A 25,035-nucleotide genomic window follows, 5' to 3' on the forward strand; every position below is an offset into this window, starting at 1 on the left:
CGTTAGACAAGCTGCAGCTTGGTTCAAAGAGACAGGGAGATGCCATGCCATCCGACGAGATGAACATCAAGGGCCACATGAGCATCCACCAACACAGAAAGCGCCAGTGAAGAAAACCACACAATAGAAATACAGAGACAAAGAAATGCCAGCCACTTACGACCAACAAAGCCACAACGCTGGACCAATGACAGCAAAGATACTTTGGTACAATGGAGAATAGAAAATATGAATGCCAGAAAAAAAAAAGAACGCCCAACCCCAAAGTGTCCTCACAAACCTGTTTCTTCCTTCATGTACAGCTAGAAACCAACTGAGGACATTTACATGGGCCGTTGACGACCCTTCAACAGATAGACTTTAACTTATGCTCGCTATACTTCCTTTACAATATTTCTCACAAAATAATGTACAAACATGAATTACAATGGTGTGGAGGCAATGTGAAGTACAAGGCTGATTATCTCCCACACCCTGACAACGTAATTGTGCTCTGTGATTTACCGGGCGAGCCCGTGACAGGCATATTCAAACTTAGGATGGATATTTTTTGTATGCGCAGTAGGAAGGCTATTAGCTCGGTGATCTAACACGCTGTTGTTGTCAGGGTGTGACAGCCGAGAGCACATCTGCTCCAATTCATCATTGGACAGGATTTAAAGACTCAGTGAGCAGAATATAAAAACCACACTGTACCACACTGGAAATGTGTGATGTTGCAGAGCGAGAAGCATGCTCCACAACACTAGAGGTTTATAATAATGCAATCCGTGAACCTGAGGTAGAATTTGTGTTATCTGGTCTAATAGGATGATGTTTAACGGCAGCATCTGCATCAATATTATGGAATGTTTTTTTTAAATCAAATTTCTATTTTTAAACCAGGTCTGAAATTCACTGTGAGACCTCACTTATCTATTTTCAGGTAATTCTAACCTTAAGACTATGTTGATTTTCACAATTGATAAAATATTGTGGTTTAATTTTAAGAGGTTGCTCTCATAGACAATCTCTCCAAAAATTTGTATTCGACTGAATTCTACAGGGCTTTATAAACTCCACAAAGGAGGTTGTTTGTTTTCACTGCTGTCAATTTGTTATTTGGTTGGTTTGTTTGATGGTAAACAAGATAGGACAAAAATGACTGTAATGGTTTCCATTGAACTTGGTGGAAGAACGAGAGAATCCATAAAATGTTGGTGCAATCCAGGAATTTGTATCTGTCTTCTTTAACATTACAAGAGGTTTATTGATTTCTAAGGATATTGTTCATGGGTCTTCATTAATTATTATAAAAAAAAAATCTGGCACATTTAGAAAACTGGTTGATGTGACAGTGTGTTCAATTTGGTGCTACTTGAATTTAAAAGGGATTGTTGTGCCCTGACGGAGGTGTGCACTCGATTGAGTGCCATTCTAGTTGTTTTGGTTTTCTGACCAGCAAACACTCATAAGTTTCCAGTCAGGCTGCTGTTATCAGCAAATGAATTGAGATAAACCTAGAGTACTTGACCTGCCAAGCACCAAACCTTCAAGATAATGACTAGAGCTGGTGATGGTGTCGGCCATTTCACACAATTACTTTTTGCAGCGTCCGTTTTCTCTGAAAATGATTTCATACGTTAGCCAAAGTCCATGAGACGGAGTTCAAAATGTATTTAGTTTGTGTAGGTAGAGGGCAATACCAGCGATAACGTAATTACTGCTCGTAATTGTTTATTTTCATGCTGAAGTAAAATGAGAGCCGTTCTCCAAAATCAACAAGATTCTGCCTGCAGTGCATTTCGGTCTACAGAGACCAACACCAGTAGAGAATTCTTGTGTTAAATATCTCTTCCTCAAGGTCCAACATATTTACTGTTTGATAATTCATATACTCAGAAAATATATATCAATTAGCTGTGCAAAAAAATCATATATATTACCTGATGCCAGTGAAATTATGTTGTGGCTTGCTAAGCACAGGGATGAGACAACACAACATCAAAGTAAGAAATTCAGGGAAGAGTATGTCACTAAATGCAGTTTTCTATCCTTGATAAAGATGCCCTTGCTGTAGAAGTAAGGTTGTTCGAGGCCCTTTTTAAAGCCAGTTGCTCTCCACTGAGCACAGCACCACTTTTGAAATGCCCTACTTTCCCCTTTTCTTCCCTCCTTCTTTCTGTCAGTGTTTCAGTGGCTGCAGGAGACGTACGAGAGAGCCAACTCAACAACAGATGCATGCAAATGAATACTAATTAAACACAAAATCATCTCTACCCTAATTCATTCACTGAATAATGAATGTAGGATAATAAGTGTGCAAGTGTGTGTGTGGAGTATTGCATTGGAGATCCACTGCGGCCGCAATGCGCTAATTTCTCTGTGATTTATTAATTTGGTTTATGATGTGATAAAATGACTGTGACACCCCAGCGATTTGGCTTCTTGTCTGCAGTGAGATGATAATAAGAAACACACCACTTCCACTTATGTCGTTTGGTTTGCACACTGAACAAGTTTATGAAAAATTTAATCACAGACGTTTCTATCCCTGTTACTACAAACCAGCACAGGTACAGACATACACACTAACAGACATCCCTCCTGCAAAGAGCTCGATACATCCACGTCCCTTCTGGAAGCCCTGCTGCTGAAACAATCTCAAATCAATGGCTGCCACTGCCACTGACACTGAGACCTAATAAAAGGACTTTAAAATAACAAGCTTGAATATGGACTTGGCTCTGATCCTGGTACATGATCCATTTTGAACTTGATAGAACCACTTGCTTCAATCGGTCCCGATAGCTACAGATGTTCTGATACTAGCATCGAAAATGCCTCAGAAAATACCATGTTGGGCATCAGCGAGTACGTGAATCTATGAAACCGATTCGATACCACGTCTCACCCAGATGAAACGCAAGCATCTTTTCAGGGAAATCACTTCTTCTTCGCCCAATGCCACTGGCAAGTACGTTTGACGACTGGTAAGGAAGAAGTGATTTGCAGTAGCTTAGCTTTGGCCAGCGCGGAAAACTTTGGAAACCGAATTCGAACGACGTTATAAATTCGACAAAGATGGCCCCAAAGCACAAAACATAAACAAACAAACTTGTCAAGTTCATTGTTCTGGACGACCAACCCCTGTTGGTACCTGGAAATGTGTGTTATTCTGATGCTTCATGAAACATTTAGATCTGCGATGCAGTTTGCATGGTCTTGAAGTTGGTGTTGCACTGCTGGTTTACTGTGAAAGATATAGACCAGTGTATTTTTCTAAACTGTAGTTGCATGTTTGACCTCAGTGATACTCAGAGGAACACCCACAGATGTGAACAGATGTGAAAGTAAGCACATGGCTCGGTCACTGTCGGGCACGGAGATGTAGTTAGGTAGATCAGAGGACAGGAAACAGGCAGGGAAAGTATTTAGCTCATCTCAAAAAACGAATGGTGGACGTGTCTGAAAACGCCCTAAAAATCTTGGGGAGAAGAATATCAGCATCCTCAGGAAGCAGCTGTCAAAACACGCCTGCTCACCACCAGCCCTCTGACAGATGGCCTCTTATAGCCACAATGAGGCTGCCTGATGAGAGATGGAGAAATGCGCCGCTAGTCAGATGTTCAGGCACGTGCAGAGATATTGGTCTGCATGTGCACCGCAAAAAAACACACACACACACACACACACACACACACAGTCCAGAGGCATAGACACACATTTCTGTGGTAATATGTTGAATAAACTGAATTCTGTCACTAATCTGAGTCACAGAATCTTTTACCAAAGCCTGAAACCCTAATTCCACATCCTACTCTCATGCTGACTTGCAGCGTGACAGGACTTCATTTTGCAATCAAGCCATGAATACATTCATGCGACCTTGATCACGCCACACAGACAATTGAAAGCCCTGTTATTTCAACGCCAAATCACCAGCCTCGTATTTACCCTATTTTAACTACATCAGAGTAAACAGACTAGCACACAATGTTGACAAAACGCAACACACACCACCAGCGGTCTAAAATAACACTGGAAGTCTCTGCCTCTCTTTTAGCAGGACTGCTGAGAGGGTCGTTCAGGTCTGAGAGTGCATGGCCGACACACCTACGCTCTGAATCATGCACAGCCAGCCTTTGTTTCGTCTCTGTGGTGTTTACATGTGTGGGAGGTGGTGGCAGTCTTCAGGGTGTTTCTAATTATTGTTTGTTTTGTCCGCTTTATTGTAAAATCATGCTTCAGGAAAAAAAACACAATAAAGTCCAAATTTTCTTTCCTTCACCACAACTTGCCCTCTTCGGTTTCTTCACCTCCACCCCCTTTTTTGTTATTCCTAATACTTCCTCTCTTTATTTGCCTTTTATTTTCCAGCCCTAATCACTTCCTTCCATTTTCTGTTCTCTCTCCCCTTCAGTTTATTTCTACGACTAAAAAAATATCACTCACTCCGTGTACTCGCTAGTGCAAGCTCTTTTCCTGAGAACAGCCCCTGACACACACACACAAACACACTATTTAAAGAGTCATTGTGCTCATAGAGATAAGCCCCAGCAGACGGAGCGCCACAAAGCTCCTGATAAGGTACATTCTCCAAAACCTGCAACTAAACTTATAATGAAAATCACCAATATAAGACAAAAAAAGCTTGCGGGCATTTCAGTTTGATATCCTGCCTGCTTTAGAGAAAAATTCAGCATCATTACAGATTTCATTTTTCTTGCTGTATATAAGAAAATAAATCCCTATAGGAAGCTCGATTTTAAAAGGTGTCTCTACTTCTAAGTTTCTTAAAGCAGCAGCTGCTAGAGAAAGAGTCAATATTCGAGTGAACGTGGGGTTTTATGCGCTACATTCACAGTGAAAGATCCCCTACAGCTTTTCAACATTATTTTTCCTGCTCCTCATTTCTGAGTTCTGAATAACAAAGTTTTTCTCCACGGTGTCGGAAACCTGCATGCTGCTACAGTAGATGTGACAGATGGAGGACACGGCAAATAAAGGATAAACCCAAAAACCAGAGAGGCCAAAAAAATACAATGATTCACATCGTGATAACAAGGATGGAAATAGGGAGAGAGAGAGAGAGAGAAAGAGGGGGATCAAAGAAAAAAAGACAACAAAACAACACAACCACATCAGCCAAAATGACATGTTATTCTCAGGACATGCATCAAAAACCAAACAGAAATATACAAGGCAGGTGTATATTCTGTCATGTTTGGACCCAATAAAGCCACACCAACGGTACACAACAAGGAGATATAAGGTTTACATCTAAAGAGAGAGCACATGAGAGCGTAGAGTACCTATTTATGGGAGGACTGTCACTGGATGACACGACACACTCACAGCGAGGGAGGGAAGTCCCGGTCGAGCAGCCAACCAATGAGAGCAAGAGAGGGGAGAGGATTTGGTGAATTGGGGACGGAGGGACTGGGTGGGAGGCTGTCGAAGCTCGGAGATTTGAAGGCTCGGGAGTTGTTTTGTTTGATAGTCAGGATGGTCTAATACCCACCATCGGCCCACATGGGTGACTAACTGTTGACTTAATGGTCTGGGGTCACTGAGCAGCACTTTAAATCCTAATAAATGTTTATTTACATATCACTTGATATTAATATAATATATCATATCCCATGAAAAAAAACTGGAAGCAAATTTCTTATAATGGATAAGGATTCAATACAGCTTCCACTTTATGCCCCAAGTCCACTGGGCGATACCGATTTGTCCAGTTTGAAGTGAGTAAATGGAGGTGGGGAATTTTATATACATTGTAATATTCACACATGAAGTCTTCTTATATTCCCTTTAAGGAGTGAGAAGTTAGGGGATCTTGTGCACTGCAAAAATTCAACATTTGACTTGCTACCAGGATTGTTTCTTCCAGATTTAGGCAAAGCAAAAAAGTTAAATTGAGCTTCTTGACTCACCTAAAACAAAAAAAAAAGGTCTGTGTAAGTGGGACATAAAATGTTTGTTTAACGGCATGAGTTTAGTTGAGGCCAACAGTAAAGACTGTGGACATGTGTGCGCGGTATGCACACTAAGTCCGCCTCTTAACTTCACACGTTTCAGGCTCAACTCAGAGAGACCTGCGCCTGGGGGAATGGAAAGGCTTCATGCCATTCCAGAGGATATTGTCTGTCTCAATAAAGACACTGACAGACAAGCAGTGGTAATATACATCACTACAGCAGCTGGTGAGTGCTGAGGAGTGTGCTGAGCACCGTTGTAGGCGGATATCTGATTTAACTGTCATTTTAAACTCATTATATTTCAGCTTTTAGTGTAATATCCTCTTTGATTTTACCTTGACAGCCTTATCATGAAACAATTATAATTATACACTTGGGGTCATCAGGAACACAAAAACAAATATTTAATTGGACAAATAAGACATTTTCCTGCTTAGTGTCATTGCAGTGAGTCCCAGTTATATAAAGCTCCAAGACACAAGCGTGCGAAACTCCAGTTAAAAACACAAGCCTTAAACCATTCTTGGGTAAATATATACCATGTACTCAATGTATCTGTAACGCTTCTTAGTCATTCAGGTCATGGTATCTTCAGGAGTTGTACATGTGTACATATTGTAGGTAATTGGACACAAGCAAGTCCAGTTGCCTGTGTAAACATGTACAATCCTCAAAACACTTTCCCACTGGTCTCAGGCTCTTGGACCCTCCCTATATCTCTAGGGGAAATGGCAGCATGCCACGGAACCTGCTTGTCGTCATACAGCAGGTGCTACTGTAGCATTCTATGGTGAAGGCAGAGCCAGTCTTAGTTGGGGAGGAATGGATCTTACTTCTAATGAACTTCTCCGCCATTAATTATACAAGCCACTCTCATTAAAATGGCTTTTAATAGCAGGAGAGGTATTCATTATTAGTGTGTGTGTGTGTGTGTGTGTGTGTGTGTGTGTGTGTGTGTGTCTGAAGTGGAAATAAAACCTAACTGTGAGATTGTCAGTGAGTTATTTAGAATATTTTCCAAGTCTCCTCCAGCTGGAATTCCGTCAGTGATCAATGTCAACAGCATCAGGTCATCACTGATGTGTTGCAAGCATCAGTTTCACTTGTATAAGAATCCAGTGCAACGCATTTAGGTTTTAGTCACATTAACCTTAACAGAATTTTATTTTATCCCGTAAAGTTAAAATATACAGTCTTATTTTAAATTCTAGATACAATGTTATGTATTGCTTGGTTATGGGCAAAGTCAATTGAAGAAAAAATCATAAAAACACTTTAAAATTCAAACCCATACATTAGATTTGTCCTGCATTTATTTATTATCCCTTGTGTTGGTGTTCTTTTTTTTTTTTTACATATATAATTCAAAACTACACCAAACCAATGAAGTAACATCAGATAAAGCACTTTCATGAGACAACACAGAGAAGTCTGTGGAACAAAAAGAGGCGTACCTTAAAGGCATACTTGCGACTGATGTGGTCCTCGGGTCCCACGGATGAAACGACATAGCTTGGCAGAGGAATACTGCCTAAGACCGATTCCTCTCTGCTGTCTGGAGAGAGAGAAAGAGAGAGATGGTGGGAGGTGTGAGGGGGGGAAAGGGAGGGAAAGAGTTGATTATCAGGGTGAGGAAGGTGAGAGAAGGAACAGATGAGATACGGAGGAAAGAAGGCAGTAAAGGGTTAAATATCACTCGTCACCCACTAATTTCATCACTGGATGCCACCAGTATCATAACACTCACATGCTGTCATTCGCACCACCGTGTTGTGCCAGGCAGTAAATGACCACTCAGGAATCTCAATGCCACCGAGCTGAAGCCTGCCTGCTCTGTCTGGCAGCGCGCCACCATTCCTCTGCTCTGTCCCATCCACTTCAAAAGCTGGAAAAACATTTGTTCGTCCATATTTGTACGGACCCTCAACTTTTACCTTAACGTCTTAACTCTAAAATAACCCTTCGAAGAACAATGCTCTCACTTTCCACAAACGTCCTCACGCTCAAGGTCTAAAACTAAAATTGGTCTTTACAAAGGGAGCAGCAACATGCCATTACAGTAGGTCCTAGGTTAATTAAATCACGCGTCTATATAAATAGATCTTCTGACTGTTTGTTTTCGTCTGAACATTGTGGCAGCTCTCTAGAATGCGCACATGCATGTCTGTGTTTCTGTGAGCATGACGTGATAGCTGCATCGTAAAATGTGGCACTGGTCTGACAAAATGTGTGTGCGACTGTGCGGCATCCGTGCCTGTGTGTGTGTTCGGGTTAAGAGGTGATAAGGCGGCACTGTGGATAAAGATAATTCAAGGACCTTTAGAGGAGACATTCCCTAAATGGCGGGGCGAGACGTTGAGGCCTGTGTATCTGCTGAGCTCTGTGTGTCTCACTCACACACACACAAACACAAACTGAGCAGACCAGACTGTGACAAGTGGAGTTAGATTAAATCCAAACAGCACAAGAATGGAAGACCCTGCCACTTAACCTAAAGAAAAGACCATATCCAGGAATTTCGAAATATTGAGATCATAACTCCCAAAGATCACAAGCATTTATGAGAAACTCCTTTAAACTCTTGTAATTGGTTTAATAGAACCGCGAAGTGACAGCAGTCATCTTTACGGGCAAAAGCTAGTCCATAAAATGTCCACTTTTAGTTGTTTTTTTATAATGAAGCATTTGAATTCAATGGCCATTCCTCCTTCTTTAAGCCAGACTAAACGAACGAAGAGCTCATACAAATTGACGAGCGAACAAGGAGAGAGACAGGCAGCAAGCAGAGGAGGAACAACAAGCTGCTGCAGAGGTGTGAGTGTAACTTCTTGTTGAGCGAGACATGGGTAATATTGCCAGACTGTAAGGAAATAGCCATTTTCAGCCAACTAATATTTCAGCCTTTTATTGGTGAATGGATTTACTATAATGGATATTTCATGGTGTGTTGCAGATGCCCCATACGATTACATTGTAGCCAATGTCGCTGTCTTGCAGCTTCTGGCAGAGACAATCTGATAAATTCAAAGGAGTTTATCATTCGATTACACAAGCTCATTTATTAAGACAGAGTCCAGGCGGACAAAAATACCCTAATTCCCCGTTCAGATCCTCACATCTGAGGGGAATATGTGGCAATTTGATCAAATGAAATACCTGCGACTTCAATTTCAGCCAATCAACAGTACACATTCAGCTCTTATTGATCAAATTCAATCAACTGTTCTTCCTGATACCCTCATTTTCATATTTTGTTCCTTACGCGTGTTGTCTGACGAATTAAATAATGGATTTAGTTAAAAAAACAATGAAATGAGTAAGTTTGTGATTAACGTTGATTCGAATACCAAATTTCAAAGGAAAACAGAAAACATCAGACATTGAAGGCAACAAAATAGCAAGAGGAGATCGGGTTGTTTGTCTAACAACATGACATGAGTGGTGCTGCAAGACAGATCGAAAGTCCTCCCGTTGAGAGCTGAAACCTTTGAAATAGAAGATAAGAAAATTGAGAGCATTGATTTCATCCTCCTGTCGAGGTGAGGAGGTTGACGAGTTTGTCCTAAAAGGTCCAGTTAGGGCGATGGATTTGAAAAAGAACAGGGAGGCAGGTAAACACAGTCAGAGAATGGAGAGGGATGCCGATGGATTGTGTGTGTGTGAGCATGTGTATCAACTGTAACCCACTGAGAGCAAGATCCGATTGATGCCCACCCAGAAACAATAACAACTCCTTGGTCAGCTGCAGTTCACTCTATCAAAACCGGCTTTCAATACACTTACACATATCCGCCTTCACTATAGACAAATATTTAAATTCAATTTTATTTGCATAGCACCAAATTATGACACTTTGCATTTTAAGGTAAATATCTTAAAGTTACAGAGGAACCCAGCAGTTCCCACGATGAGCTGGTAGGGTGCACTGTATTTTGTGAAGGGGTCACTGACGAGCTTTATTGAGAGCTTGTGACCCTTTTTCATGCTCAGTTGTCATGGGGACGCTTGCGTTGTCACCATTCAGGCTGGATTGATAGTGATGTGTACGGGTGTCAGGGCGGATCTGTGCAGCTGTTGAGGACACATCGCAGCTGGCATGCACTTCCTCACCGATCTATGCTCACAGCTACATTATGTCCCGCTGCCTTCGGAGTTTGTGATGGTTCCACTTTTTCATGTTGCAGCCACAACTGGCTGTGTGACCATGGCAACCGCACGCACCACAACCCCACAGTGAGGGAAACGATAAAGGAGCTGGTTTACACATCTTCACCAGCAGAGAACAAACAGATCAGCGAAACCGAGTTGGTGAAACATCAACTTCAAAGTCTGATTATCTTCCCTGGGGGAATGAGTAAGATCCATGACGCAAAACTATAGTAACACATATATTTACCACTTTCAGAAATCTGTCTGTCTGTCTGTCTGTCTGTCCAGATGTATGAGGATCGCATATCTCGAGCAATGTTCATGTTATCAACTACACACTTGGCATGTGGATAGTTAAGAGCCCACAGAAGTAAAGTGTGGAACACATCATTATAAGTGACGTTGATCGGAACAACAGCATGTTTACTACACCTGGCACATTCACATTCACAGCAACAACATTTCAGGGTTCTGTGAACTGAGACGAGCTTCATTGAAATTTGAATAAACATATAACAGCTCTTTGTGCAGCAGCAGTTTCAGACTAAAACAATCTCTGCCCAATGCGAGTATTTTGGCTCAAATAAGTTTTAATCCCCGTCCATACTAACATGCCTTAAATTCAGGTACACTGGACATTGGCATGCCAGTATACAAAGAAATTGCTTGAATAACAGCTCGTCTCTTACGCATGTAAGCAATTGTATTATTGTACAATACAGAACTTAACTGCGCAACAGCTGTTAGCAAAGACAACAGGGTCAAGTTTGAAATTGATTATCCATGTTATGTTTTACACTAGTAGCCAAGGCTAATGCCGTTGTTTTCTTCCAGAAGGGGGTCATGTGTTAGTTGGCTGACCAATCAGCGAAGGCTTCGTTATGACTCAAAAGACCCAATCAGCAAGCAGTTGTGAGTGTGTCATCTTTTCTAAACATCTCCGTTTCTACCTGCCTCTGAGTCTTAGCAACTCTTATCCAATTAGGCATGTTTAGAATAGGTGCTAAACAAGTATAATCTCAATAACCATTTCCTCTATTATATACAACAGTCTGCTCTATTAGCTATGTTATGAGATTATCCTTAAAGGATAGCAGTAACCTGTGGTATACAGGCTAGTTAAATCTGAGGTATCCAGGAACTGTGCAAGTTTCTGTAGTGGTCCCTTCTTTTCTCTGTGATTGTTGTTCTGTATTACAGTGAATGAATACATGTGTATAGTGGGAATACAAGGGAATCGACTCCTATTCAGAGATGACTAAATCAGAAGTTACCTGGATGTAATGGGATGTGATCCAGCGGCTAAGGAGAACTTAATGCATTGATGAAGACATGATGTAGAAAGGCCCAGAAAAGGCTTATAGGTTGACCCTATTTAAGACTTTTTTCAGTTCTAATGTCAAAATGGACTTAACTGCTCACATCTTGAACTGTATTATATTTTAAAGGCGAGTCTGTCATTGTGTCTTTGCCTAAATGAATAGTTGTGGGGGGGCAGAGAAGAGAGAAAAATAAACAGACAGGCGGTGGAGGTCATAGTGACTGAGAATATGAATCATTTTCTCCCACATGTTAGGTGCAGACAATATTAGGAAAAGAAGACCTTTGACTCACCTTTGTAATAGAACAGACAGAAATCAGCCAAGACGAACCACTTCCTCTTCCAAAGACGCATCCCAGAGCTGTCCTGCAGAGAGAGAGAAAGAGGGGGGGGGGGGGTGAAAAGTGTAAGTAATGAATGAATGAATAATGAGACGGATGGTAGCCCAGATTGGCGAGATAACGAGCAAAAACGAGACAGAAATCATGCACAGGAAAAGAGAGGGAATAATGAGAATGATGAAGAGAGAGTTTGGAGAATAAAGAGACAGAAAGGGGGGAGCGAGGGACGGCGGCCATAGTGAGCAAACGGGGGTAATGAGAGCAAAAGTGAGGTGTACAGGGATAAAGTGGATGAACAGGAAAGAGATCAGGGATGGGGAGGGATCATTTGTCCTCGTTCTGTGGCTCGCTGGGCCTGACTCGGCTGCTTTACTGCCTGCTTTGTCTTTAATGTTCTCTGGCTCATAATGGTGGCGTCAGAGGAGCAGAGGAGATACAGACGGGATGAAGTCACCTCAAACACAGATCTGAACTCGCTCTTTGGCTCGAGATGTATGTAGCTGCAACCGTGCTACCCAGTGTGTTTGTGTGGGGATGAGAGAGAGTAAATGGCTTGTGGTCCTGATAGTGTGCACATGCATGTGTTTAACTGTTTGTGATCATTTATGTACACGCATATGCTTATGCCCACTAAGAATTGTGCCTAAATTGTGTATGTGTGTGTGTGTGTGTGTGTCTTTTTGTTACCTCTTTAGGTAATTTTCAAGAGTAAACACTGATCTTGTCAGGTCCAGTTATAATAATAATAATAAAACAAAGCATCTTTCATATATCAAATGCACCTTAAAGTGCTTTACAAAGACATGAAATGAGAAGTATCAATAAGAAACCGTTAGCTATAAAACAAAGACTTAAAACATAAAATTAGCAAAAGGTTTAAAAGTAGTCAAGAAAATATCTGACCTCAGTAGAACCCAGTGGCCCAGTAGTCTTTATGTGGCTTAACTTTGTTTCTGGGGTCCTACTTAAGGTTAGATTAAAGATGTGAATTGCAGTGAGGTTAAGATTTGGGTTAGGCAAGAATAACGGCATAAACCTGTGTTTGTGTGTGTGTGTCTGTGTGTGTGGGTGTGTGTGTGTGGATGCCTCACCATGTGGTCATTAAAATACAACAGAAACATCATTATTTGTCTAGTTATGGAGGCCAGGCGCTTTTCAGTGGTACGATGCCAACAAAATATATTTTGAGTATGTCTTAAAATAAACACAGAGTCTCCAGTAATAGCCTGTTTGTGATCAACAGCAGGTGCTCTATACTGCCAGAGCACAAATAAATAAATAAATGAATGTAGCCTGAAAAACAAGGCCATTGGAGGAAATGTTGCTAGGACTCATCCTGTGCTGGTGCTGGGTAGGAGGCAAACAAACAGGCTTGACTGTCGGTGACTAAGGTCCAGAGGAAGGTACCTGTTCATCCCCTGACATTGTATAGTATTAATTACATAACATGGTATTAATGACTGATCTTGTTGCCACATGAATTGATAATTAATTATATGAATGACTTGATTAGCTAGTGGACTGAAACTATTCTGATACTCTTTTCACTGATCCCAACTCCATTTCTCTTGTGTAAAATCATTCCTGTGCGTTGAATACAAAACACAGGGGAAGATGTCAGCTTTGGACTTTTGAAGGTTATGATGGGGTTTTTTCACCGTCTGGCATATCACAAAACACATTATGTATATTTTTTAGACAGTCTCCATCTTCAACTTTTCTAGCACGAAAAAGGTAACTATTTCTGGTAGAAAAAGTTGTATCTAAAATATAGACAATGAATCTACGTCATTATTTTAAGTTTACATAAGTATTTCAATATTGATTATGTATATATGTTAGATCAAATATAATCTGAAGGTGAAAATTATATTTTAAAGTTTTGCCAATGATCAATGAAAAAAGCTATTTATACATCATGGATTATTCAGGTCATATTAAATGAAGTAAAAAGATAAGTAAATATTTGCCGAATGCATTTACGAGACAATACCTTGAGTTTTCCTATCATTCAATCCATACAATAACTATGCCTGTTAGTGTGTCATAGGGATTAGAACCAATGTTTTCCTACCATTTTCATTCTAAACCCTTCATCTATTATGTAATACTGTTGCATACATGTCTATACTATGATGTTTGTGCAAATTTTCCTTTTTGTTTTTGAGACATTATGCTATCTAGGCTTCAGTTCAGCTATGACCTGCTAACACACCACACGTCTACAAGCTGTGGTTTCCCTGTTGAAACAATAAATTTCATTATGTTTGTGACCTGTTTTTGAGGAATTAAAAATTATAGTTTTTGCATGAGCAATCTTAATTTTTGGGATATGTTAAAGCGAAAGGAGCGTGTTGCTAGTGTGTGTGCATTCCTCACCTGTTTGTACAACCATCCTCGGACCACCACAGGTACATTGGGATTCCTCTTAATGGCCTGGTCTCTCTTCCCAAAGCTGTGCACCTTGCCACTGGACCGGGAGCCCTTCACACACAAACAGACAGAGGGTTTTCATGGGATGTAAGAAGACACAATCAAGGACCACAGTAATGACTGTGAGTAGCACATAATGTTGTAGATCTCTTGGCCATTTCATGGATCACTCGTGTGCAGGCGTGGACCAAATTTAAATTGTCATCCATCAGCTGTTATGTGCTATATATGCCAGTTTCTTAACTATTAAGCTAAATAAAACATTTGCTCAGTAAGTTTTTAAACTGAATTTGTTAAGAAACAAAGGTATGTGGCTACTTGTCATATCTCGTTGTAAGCATTAGAGTGTGAAGGCTTTGTTAATTACCAAACTGAGGGTACATTTGAACAGTTCTGGTGCTGAAGGTGACAGTTCTCTGTGTCACAGTATTTTTTAGAAACAATCTGTGTGGTCCTCATCTGACCCCCGCACCAGTTGTAACATAAATACAGACATTATTGGAGGACAGTCAATGTTCCACTTGACCTCAGTGACAGCCATTGCCACTATGAGACTGTAACAGCTTCTACATGTAGGATTTAAGAAAAGTGGCCTGTTGACCTTTGAATCGCTGGTTCAACTCCTGCTGAAGAGTTTAGGCTGGGAATCTGAACTGCTTCCAGCTAAGATAGTAACTCAGGCTTCACTTTCAGCAGTAACACACTCTTTTAATATGAATCTATCAAATCTAATTAAAGCTTGACAATAATTAATCCCAAAAATAGCCATTATGTGTTCTAATGTCTACAGTGCATTCCTCAATAATTGTTTTTTGCTCTTGAGAATCACTAGTGCAAATCAAATGTCTTTTATTAATCCTCAATTTATTTTTTAAGCCAGGGTCAGGAAACCAATTCCTGTGATTCATTTATTAACCTACTTATCCTGGATCACAGGGATCCATCCCAGCTCACACTGGGTGAGAGCAGGGCTGGTTACTCTTATTTTGTGTATTTTGTATGATTTGTGCAGGTATTAAGTAAACATGTAAGCATTATAATACAGCATGAAATTATACATTAATTAAGGTCTAATGAAAGAACAAGATTATACATCACAACTCTGAAATAATGTGGGTGCCAACTTAAGACTGTGAAGCATTTGCTGGTCAGCTGTAAGATTGAAATATGTAGATGACTTAATGGCAAAGAGTACAGAACTATTAGAAGAGGAAGAAACCAGACCAGGAAAAGATAGGAAGGTCAGGTGAAAAGCCTTTACTTTTCATTTTATCGTGAGAATTGGTCAGATGCTTATGGATGATTTGACAAAAATATCAGCACCCCAAGCAAAGAGGATAAACTAAACTTCACTGAAAACTTCACACAGAAACCATGCTGGATTTGAACTTGTGAACAAGTGCTCAAGTTAAAGTCCAACTGAAAAGTTCTGAACAACACATATGTGCCTGAAGATGAACAGACTACATCTCCACTCAGGCTATGGGATACAGCTAAAATCCCACGTACCAACAGAGGTCAACAGCCTCTTCCAAACCACTGCATTTCTGTGGTTCCCATCTATAAGCTTGCTTCATACTGTTTGACATGATTCCTTTATCGATGGTAAGGTTAGAGGCATTTGAGGTTAATGATTTACAAAGTCTGGTTTTCTGATCCCAGGGACTTTTGATACCCAAACCAAATCCATGCAACAGAAGTTCTGCCTCTTTTAAGTGCAAGCTCCTTGTTTTGTCTTGGTTGGTCTGACTCTTGTTCAGCTTCACCCTGTTCTGTGTCATATTCATTCACTTCATGCTAATTTTTGATTAATTACATATATATTTTATCTACCAGGTCTGACCTCTGCTGATAGTTGTTGAATTGAACCACTTTTCACCTGGCACCAATGATACAATGGAAAACTAACCTGGAAATGGAATATTTTATTTTGTACAACATATGTATTAACCTTTACTCTCCCCTGACTCAGGGCAACCAGATTCCTGGCCCATCTCCTATGATAGTCAATAGCGCAGCAATTTTTTTATCGACAAAAACAAAAATTTTTCTAGATAACTCGAGTTATTCATTCCATAAATAAAATGTAAACAAGGACTAGTAAGTGTGGACTAAATCATTACAAAAAAGGAAAATTTGAATGTTAGAAGCCACCTGAGCATCTTGACTTAACCTGTCCAGCTGAGGTCTATTAATAGAGTTTAAATGTCTGACTGCATTTCCTGCTGTTCTCTATTTAACTATAATGATGTCAAATGTATTTACAACATCTGAGGAAATGACAGTGATTCACTCAGCAAGCCATGACATTCTTGCTTTATTATTATGTTAGTGTGTGTGCGGCAGCTCTACAGAGCTGGCAAACGGACTTATATACATGGCTCACATATTCATGAAATCACATTACACCATTGCATATTCGGAAACCTCGGAAGAAACCTCGGAAGAATGACTACGCCCCCTGGCACGCACACGCACACGCACACACACACAAGCCCTGCCCCAACCCTCACACTGTTATTATAATAAAGATTTGGTGTGACGGCTGCATGATTTTGTGTGTGTGTATGTGTGTTTGTTTGTGTATTTGGCAGCAGCACTGGGAGGCAATCACAGCTTGAAAACAGCAAACACACTCGTTAATTAGAGGAAAGCTGTTTGGCCAAGCATGATTCAAAGACACAGAGCAGCTCCCATCCTGTCACATTGAAGTCCCTTAAATGTAAAAATACCATACGTGTGTGTCCATGCATTGTGATAGGTTTGTCTTTCCCTGAACACCGGTGTCTGCAAATATTCTGTGTGCGAGCATGTATCTGTGTGTGTGTGTGATGCAGTGGTCTATTTTTAGGCCAAAGGTAATTTTGCAGAACTGGCTCTGGTCCCTGTTGCAAAGTAGCCCTCTGTCTTGTAGGTGAGATACACTGTTACTTAAAAGGCACACGATGAGACAACCTAAAAGCCTAGAGAGGCAAGTCTGACACCTGTGGGTTGCCGGTTCAAGTCCCCTGTCAGACAAGAATGATCTAGGACGGTAAGGTAATTAAACAGGAGTAGTACTTTCTCATCCCTTTTTAAATCCATTTGTCTTTACACAAGACACCTAATCCAAATCTGTTCAAGTGGATCTGATCAGTGGTTAACATCATTTTAACATGGCAGCTGAGTCAATCTGGATTACTTCAATCGACTTTATGATTTGATGACTGGTAAAGTCATCTATGAAGGAAAAATCCATCCATCCATCAATAAATTCCATCCATTATCTATATTTTACTATGCGTATCTTCTAAAGGTTAAGGTTGAAGCTGGAGCCGATCCCAGCTGGAATTGGGGCAGGCTACACCCTGGACAGGTTGCAGGGCTAACATACAGAGATAAACAACCATTAACACGCACATTCAACCACATGGACAGTTAACCTAACTCCAAACTGCATTTCTTTGGACTATGGGAGGAAGTCGCAGTACCCAGAGAAAACCCACACAGACACAAGGAGAATATGCAAACTCAACACTGAGAGACCCTGCCCAAACCCGAATTCAAATCAGGATCCTTTTAGCAGTAAAGCAATGAATGAAGGACAAACGACAAACATGATCTAATTCAAGTTTTAAGCTTCTTAATATGATACCTATGTTTGTTTAAACTATTGATTTAAGTTACATCTAATTTAGGCTGTTGGAAATTTGTGATGATTAAATGCAAAAAAACAAACAGATTCATTAGTGATACAAATTACTTGAGGATGTGGTTTATTTCCCATGATAAATTAGATTGAATAGATGCTGAGATATTTCTCTGTTTGATCTGCTAGTGATCGTCAGAGGATGACAAAGTCATTAGGATTCACCCTCAAGGGCTCCATGGATATCCATCTATCCATCCATCATCTATACTGCCTATCCTTCAGGGGTCACAGGGGATCTGGAGCCAATCCTAGCTGGCGAGAGGTGGGTTACATCCTGGTCAGGTCACCAGCCTGTATCAACCAAATTTATAACAAATTCACCCCTTAGGACCCTAGCCAGGCCGCTCGCGTGTCTTAAAAATTGCGTATTTCAGGACTTTCAAGGTTGGGGTCAGGACACAAAGTGATATCCTGAAGAAGTGGACTTTTAAATGTGAGCTGCTCAGCATAAAGTCTCATTTTTTTCACTTATTCATCTGTGTGACTTTACGTCTGGTATGGTCACCAAACCGAAACAAAATCCAAAACCAGAAAGCCAAAAACAGAAAAATGCGTGAGGATTACTGATAAAGAAATGTGTGTTGGTCAAAGAGAAGCAAATCACAGCATTACTGTGTTACTTTTCCAATCCTATAATCTATGACTTAGCAACGAAACATTGTGTGATTATTTACTATAATTAAATGTCTTAGTTTTAATGCTCAAATCGCTCAATGTTAAGGAGCCAATGAAACTAGCATTTTCAAATACTGAGGCAGGGAACTAAAGAGGCACATGAATTCATACAACAGACTGGGACCCAGAGGGATCATCAAAATGACTCTGACTTTGATAATCCCAAGGAAGTTGTGCAGACTTATCAACACAACATGACTAAATATGCAGACAGATACAGAAACAGAGAACACAAGTGCTCAAAGGAGAATTTTGACACACAACTCGTGGGGGAAATGGGTTGATTTGTGTCCCGGCGTCGTCTCTGATGTTTGCGGAATGAATGCGACTTGCTAAAAAACTACGCATATTTCTTTGGGACAAAAATTACTCATCTCTCGCGCCCTGAGACGGAATTCTTTTTGTTAAGGGTTTCGTTTGTCAGAATGAGGCCTCTGCTCTTTGATGGCAGGGGTGATGAGCCAGAGCACCTGGGAGGGCTGCAGGCCAAGAAAACACGGGGGCGTGGAGATGGCAATGGGCCATTGTGATGGATGCCCTGTCATCTCTGTGCCGCACCCGATGACACGTGTTCAATCTCAGTCCCGTGGCACCTGTTGATGGGGCGGGATGAGATTTCACGCCACTGTGGAGCTGGGTGTGTGCATGTGTGCGAGTGAGTTAAAAGGAGCGTGGGATTCAGACTGAAAGAAAAAACGTGTCAGGGAGCAAGAGTGAGCCAAGGATAAAGGATAAACAAAATAAGATTTGAGCTTTTTCAGTTCCTGTCAGGAACTATTGCAAAAACCCAGATTGCAGTAACTACATGAGATTCGTGCCATTTTTTCCCTTTATTATCATTATTACTTTTATTAACCTCTAATACAACCAGACTCAGTCTGGGCGGCCATGTGTAAAAATGAGGTGCAGTGATTGGAACCAAATCGGCCTAATTTCAGAATTCAAAATTAAAACCTTCAAATGTAGTTGAAGAATCCCCAAAATCCGGAAATACAGACGGATAAATCACCAGAGAAGAAGCAACTGATAAAGTTTCACTAAATAAAATGTCTAAACCACTGGAGCCTTTCACCAGCCTTTTATGAAAAAAAGAAGTGCCCCTCTGTACCACTTCCTGTCTGACACAGAGGTAACAGTCCACATCATATCTACCTGCCTAACTCCAGGTCCTGCTTTAATCAATACAGAAATACACTGAGCCCACTAGCTCCAACCCGTGCCACCTTTTTCAATTACAGCCATTTGTCCTCATTCCTGTGAGCCTGTCAGGGATGCTGGTCAACCACAGGAGACCTCTAAAACCCCATTCATCAAAATCATCCACAGCGGATATTAGTCAGGAGAAAAGTACTGATAACCGGGTCAGTCAGTCAGAGGCCACAAACAAGAGGGATGGCATTAGCACTGCCATTAAGACTATTCACTTTATTGTGTAGTGTAGTGTATATCTCATCTGCTTCTGACAACAAGAAGGGGAGGAGTTAATTGGATATAACTATTTAAGAATATTGGTTTAAGAGATAGACTTCACAGAAGTTTTTCATATCAATTCACTGTTTTTAAGGTAAAGATGTTAAAACCAACGCCTCAGACTCCATTTCCCTGTCTGAACAGCCTGATGGCAAAGCACATCCGTCAGCCTCTCAGGCCGTGTCCTGGCTCAGTAGAGTGTGTGCTGTGTTTAGCATTTTAACGATCCTAAGGACATTTCTTTTTGACAATAAGTGACCTGTTAATTTCCAGATCATCGATTTGCGAACCAATCACGTGGCTGCAATAGAGTTACAGCTACGTAAGAGTGTAGGAGCCCCTGCAACCATGCTAATGTTTGGGCTCCTGCATAGAGGTGGCCCACTCTGCATCAATGCATTGACTGAACATAATCTCTTAATGTTTTCTGCTACGTCCTGTATCTGTCAGAGTCTCCTGTCGGAGTCTGCTTCCTCCTCACTTTACACTTAAAGAATCTCAAGTAACACCATAACTGATCTGAAGTTATTAGGGCACAAACATGACTGACGTTTACTTTGTCTTTGTTTGATTCGCTCTAGAGTTTATGAGACTTTTAATCCTGCTACACAACACGACAACAGGTTTAAAGTGACTGGAACAATCCGGAAACATGGTCAGACATCATCGTTTAACAACTAATTACATGTGATTATCAGTTTGTGTGTGAAAAGGGGCAGAGACGAGCAGACCCACACACTCACACACACACACTCACACACACACACACACACACACACTCCTGCAGACAAGTTCATTGCGCAGACTATGATGCAACACGTGTTTTAACCTCAATATTGGGTACAATCAAAAATATGGATTGAGCAGGTTTTTATAAAGATCAGTTCTAAGTGTGAGTGAAATAAAATAGCAAGCCAAACCCTGGGTGTTTCCCCAGCATGGTCATCCATAGTAAACTTAGTCGTCCTCACAGCAAATGGACAATGAGCCAAACACTCACACACACACACAGACACACAAAGACACACACACACACTGACCTTGGTGTTGTCCACAGTGGAGGAAGTGATGGTGGTCGAGGCCTCGCTGACTGTTGTGCTGGAGAGCTGCTCACCGGTGGGTTTGGACATCATGCGAGCTCCCTGTGGCCTGAACAACACACACACAGAAAACATTTTTGATACAATGCTTTTTCAAATTGAATATAAAATGTATATACATCCCCTGGAGTGTTCATGGAGAGTTTACATTGGTCAGTGTGGACAGCCAAAATTAAATACAATTTCTTGTCTGTGTCTATTTTCCCTTTGTAACCTCAGGTCGGTGCAGAGCCATTACCTTACATGACCGCCTCACACCAGGAGGCTGATTGATAAATTTACAAACCAGAACTTACAGCAGAAAAATAAAAGGTGCATACAGCAGCAAACTGCTATATGTAGTTCATAGTTCCTCCAAATGATAAATTATCACCAGTCCTTAATCCAAATGTAAACCAGACATATGAGACTCAGCATGTAAGGTTATTATTTATGTACCTGATCTAATCTGTATTATGTTTCATGATGGAAAATAGCAGTGTTCTTGTGGCTTCTTAATCCTTTTTATGCCTCACATAGAGAGAAACAAAAAGGGGGCAGAGGTTTGACACAGTGTAGAATCAAATCAGAAAATCCCAGAGGAATGCTGGGTAAACATTTTCTAAAGATCTGTCACCTAACTACCCCAAATGATGCCATTACATAGCTGCTATTTCAAGGTCTGTTTCTTCCATAGATTTCTAGCTTGAGGGTGAAACAATCATGACAACAAAAGGCAGATTTTGGAATTTGATTACTATGAATAGAGCATGGAAATCCCTTATCTATAACGCTTATCCAGTGAAGGTTGCCGTGAAGGGGGCGAGAGCCAATCCCAGCTGACTGCAAGGTACACCCTTGACAGGTCTTCACAGGGCTGACATACAGAGTTAAATATCTACTAAGGCTCACGGTTAATGTAGAGTCTCTGGACTGTGGGTGGAAGTCTGAGTACCTGGAGAAAAACCCACGCAAACACGGGGAGAACATGCAAACTACACAAAGACGATCCTGGCCGGAACGGGAGGAAACGTCTTGCTGTGAGGCTGCACCACCGTGCCACCCTGATGTTAATCCATCAATCCAAAACGAATGTTGATAGGCTGCAATCACTGAGTTCACTCCAGACTCATATTTGTATCATACCTGTTCTCAGACTGAAGGATTACATAATATGTTTCCCATCCATAGAGAACAGTTGAGTTATGATAACTGAAAAATGCTTATCGCCTTCATTGGATTTGCATGAGCTGTTGGTTACAAGCAGGAATGTGCAGCATGTAATTCACGTGGATAGTAGCACAGTGACTGTAGTACCAACAGAGCAGCATGAACAGGTTTGAACAAATAGTTACAGAGATACGTCATTTGTGATTAGAGGATTGTGAATGAATGAGCTTCTCCACCTAACAAACTGTTGTTGAATCCAGACCAAGTGAACATGTTTTAATGAGTCATGCTCTAAAAAGACAAAGAAAGGTAGAGACACTGAAGAACCTGCTTTACCATCATGAATGCAGTAAGAGACACACGTCTGAGTTTTGTATCTTTGCGTTTTTGTTTTGGATTCTAAGACACTGTGCTCATGTTCCACTGTTTTCCAGCAGGTGCTCATCCATTGATTTATTTACAAAGCTCACAGTGATATCCAGCAGACTTCACCTCAAACAGATTTTCTAACCTGCTACGTTAATAAAATATTAACGGATCTTCTTGTCTTCGTGTCTTTTCGACTGCGCATTAAGCTTTGGTTTTTAGCAGTATGTTTCCAATGGATGTGTGTGCACGCCTCCTCGATGTCAACAGATAAGATATGAAACTAATTCAAATGTAAAATTTTCTGTCCAAGGTGGTTTCTGTCCTCATAGGTAGTTCACAGCACATTAATGTATGTTTCAGTGCCATCTTTTCCAGTTTAGTTTCTGTTAGTTATTTACCAGCTGAGACTGGCTCACGATAGGTCTGGTCTGTTTCTACTACTTATGCTCCATCCCCTGATCAATAATGCACAGACACTGACTGTATCAAGTTAAAAATTGCATCCCATGGAGGCTGCATTTTTACACCACCTGCGTCACAGCTGTGGCAGTCTCATTTCTAAGGCTCCTCCAGATGTGGCAGACAAATGCATCCTTCCATCCCTGAGAAACAAAGGCTCCGGTGGGTGGCTCCTTCTTGTGGGCTTCAGCTCCTTTTTCAAAACGGTAATGGCAGCGGACAGTGACATGACGAGACGTCTAATGCTTGATGTGTATTTTACTTCAAACGGTTAATGGTACACATGTTCAAAACATGAAGGGCATTAAAATGTTCTTGTCTTGTCCAACTGCAGCTCTGTTGCTAGGCGACAGCAGAATAGGCAGAACCATCTCATTTTGGTTTGGACTCTGCAGTCTAGACCGAGCCCTCCCAGGGACACAGATTGTCCCACTTCAGATTGTGAAAGTGGGAGGAAGGGAAGCTGCGTCATCAAAGTTCATTCAGTCTGTGGTTCAGACCTTCTTGTGCACTCATTAAAGTTAAAGTTTGAAATTATCGTGAAGTCATATCACCCAGCTCTAATCAAATACAAGTTCTTTTATTTAAAAATAAAACCCAATTAAAATTGTATTGCAGCATGAGGAAATCCATGAGTGTCCATCATACACAAGTCAATGAACCAAACACTGGACAAAGGTCTGTTTATCTGACAGTCTAATGTTTGAGCAAATCCAACATGATGCACTCGGATGGGACACCTCTGACAGACAGCTCCTTATTGATGTACCCGTGTCAAGCTGTACAATGGGGTCCGGTCGTTCTCTTCGCTATGTAGAACGTACCAGGAGACTCTCCACTCAGGTGCATTCAAAATAACAGGTGAGGCGCAACATGCAGGAAGCTGGACACAATGTATAAACATCCAAAACAACACATCTTCATCTGTGTCTGTGTTTCATTCTGAAATATTAGTTCTGTTTTTGTTTCGTCTGTCGCATGTTAAAAACATTGTCAACACAACCACTTGTTCTCGGTGAATCCTGCCGAGGATCTCTCACTGTGTTGTCACGTCCCCTTTACTCAGAGCCTGGCAGGAGAAACTCCAGATCGTGTCTGGAGCCTCTGACTCTGAAATTTACTTTCTCACATAAAACCCCAGTTAAGTGCACGTCTGACAGCAGGTTAATTTAACTTCTAAGTGGGCCCTGCATTATTACCCCACAATCACACCATTAGACCTCAAACCTGGTCAAACCCTGTCTTTAGTATTCATGTCTCTCAAACGGTCTGGACCGGTCCTTTGTACATGTATCCAGAGCTGAATAACTAGTACTTAATAACTAACAATTCAATCCCGATATCTTTGTAGAAGCTAAAGACAATATAAAAAAGGCTTGAGCGTAATGAGGGTTATCCTCACACACACACACACACACACACACACACACACACACACACACACACACACACACACACACACACACACACACACACACACACACACACACACACACACACACACACACACACACACACACACACACACACACACACACACACACACACACACACACACACACACCTCCTTGCTAGCTATATATATCTGCATGTTGACAGACCTGTTATTGCTGCTGTCTTACTGTGGTGAGACAGATGAGAGGTTCAACACTGAATGTTTTATTGTCAATGCGCTGACACCAGGCGGAGCAAACGTGTAAATCTTGGTGATTAGTTTCAGAAGTAATGACAATGGTAGTGTAATGTATTCTATCATCCCAAAAATTACCCAGAACTATATTTCTCTGAAACACACAACACCCTGCTACCGTTTTTTCAAATTAATCAATTTAGTTTTAAGCATAGTTATTTTTGCAAATACACATTTGACAGTTAAACTGCTTCAGTAGACAGATAATTTTTTTTTTAATTT

General features: G+C 41.0%; 1 protein-coding gene across 6 annotated transcripts in view; it reads right to left on the reverse strand.

The window, feature by feature from the left end:
- LOC128444495 (pleckstrin homology domain-containing family A member 7) overlaps positions 1–25,035 on the reverse strand; it is a 120,187-nt gene that overhangs the window by 21,455 nt on the left and 73,697 nt on the right. For all 6 annotated transcript variants that reach the window (XM_053427007.1, XM_053427005.1, XM_053427004.1 and 3 more), the window contains 4 exons: positions 21,087–21,195; positions 14,157–14,261; positions 11,730–11,802; positions 7,421–7,521 (listed from right to left, as the gene is read on the reverse strand). In XM_053427007.1, coding sequence (XP_053282982.1) covers positions 7,421–7,521; positions 11,730–11,802; positions 14,157–14,261; positions 21,087–21,195 — 388 coding nt within the window. The remainder of the gene's footprint in view (positions 1–7,420; positions 7,522–11,729; positions 11,803–14,156; positions 14,262–21,086; positions 21,196–25,035) is intronic.

Source organism: Pleuronectes platessa, chromosome 7, assembly GCF_947347685.1.
Source record: "Pleuronectes platessa chromosome 7, fPlePla1.1, whole genome shotgun sequence".
NCBI classification, from domain to species: Eukaryota; Metazoa; Chordata; class Actinopteri; order Pleuronectiformes; family Pleuronectidae; genus Pleuronectes; species Pleuronectes platessa.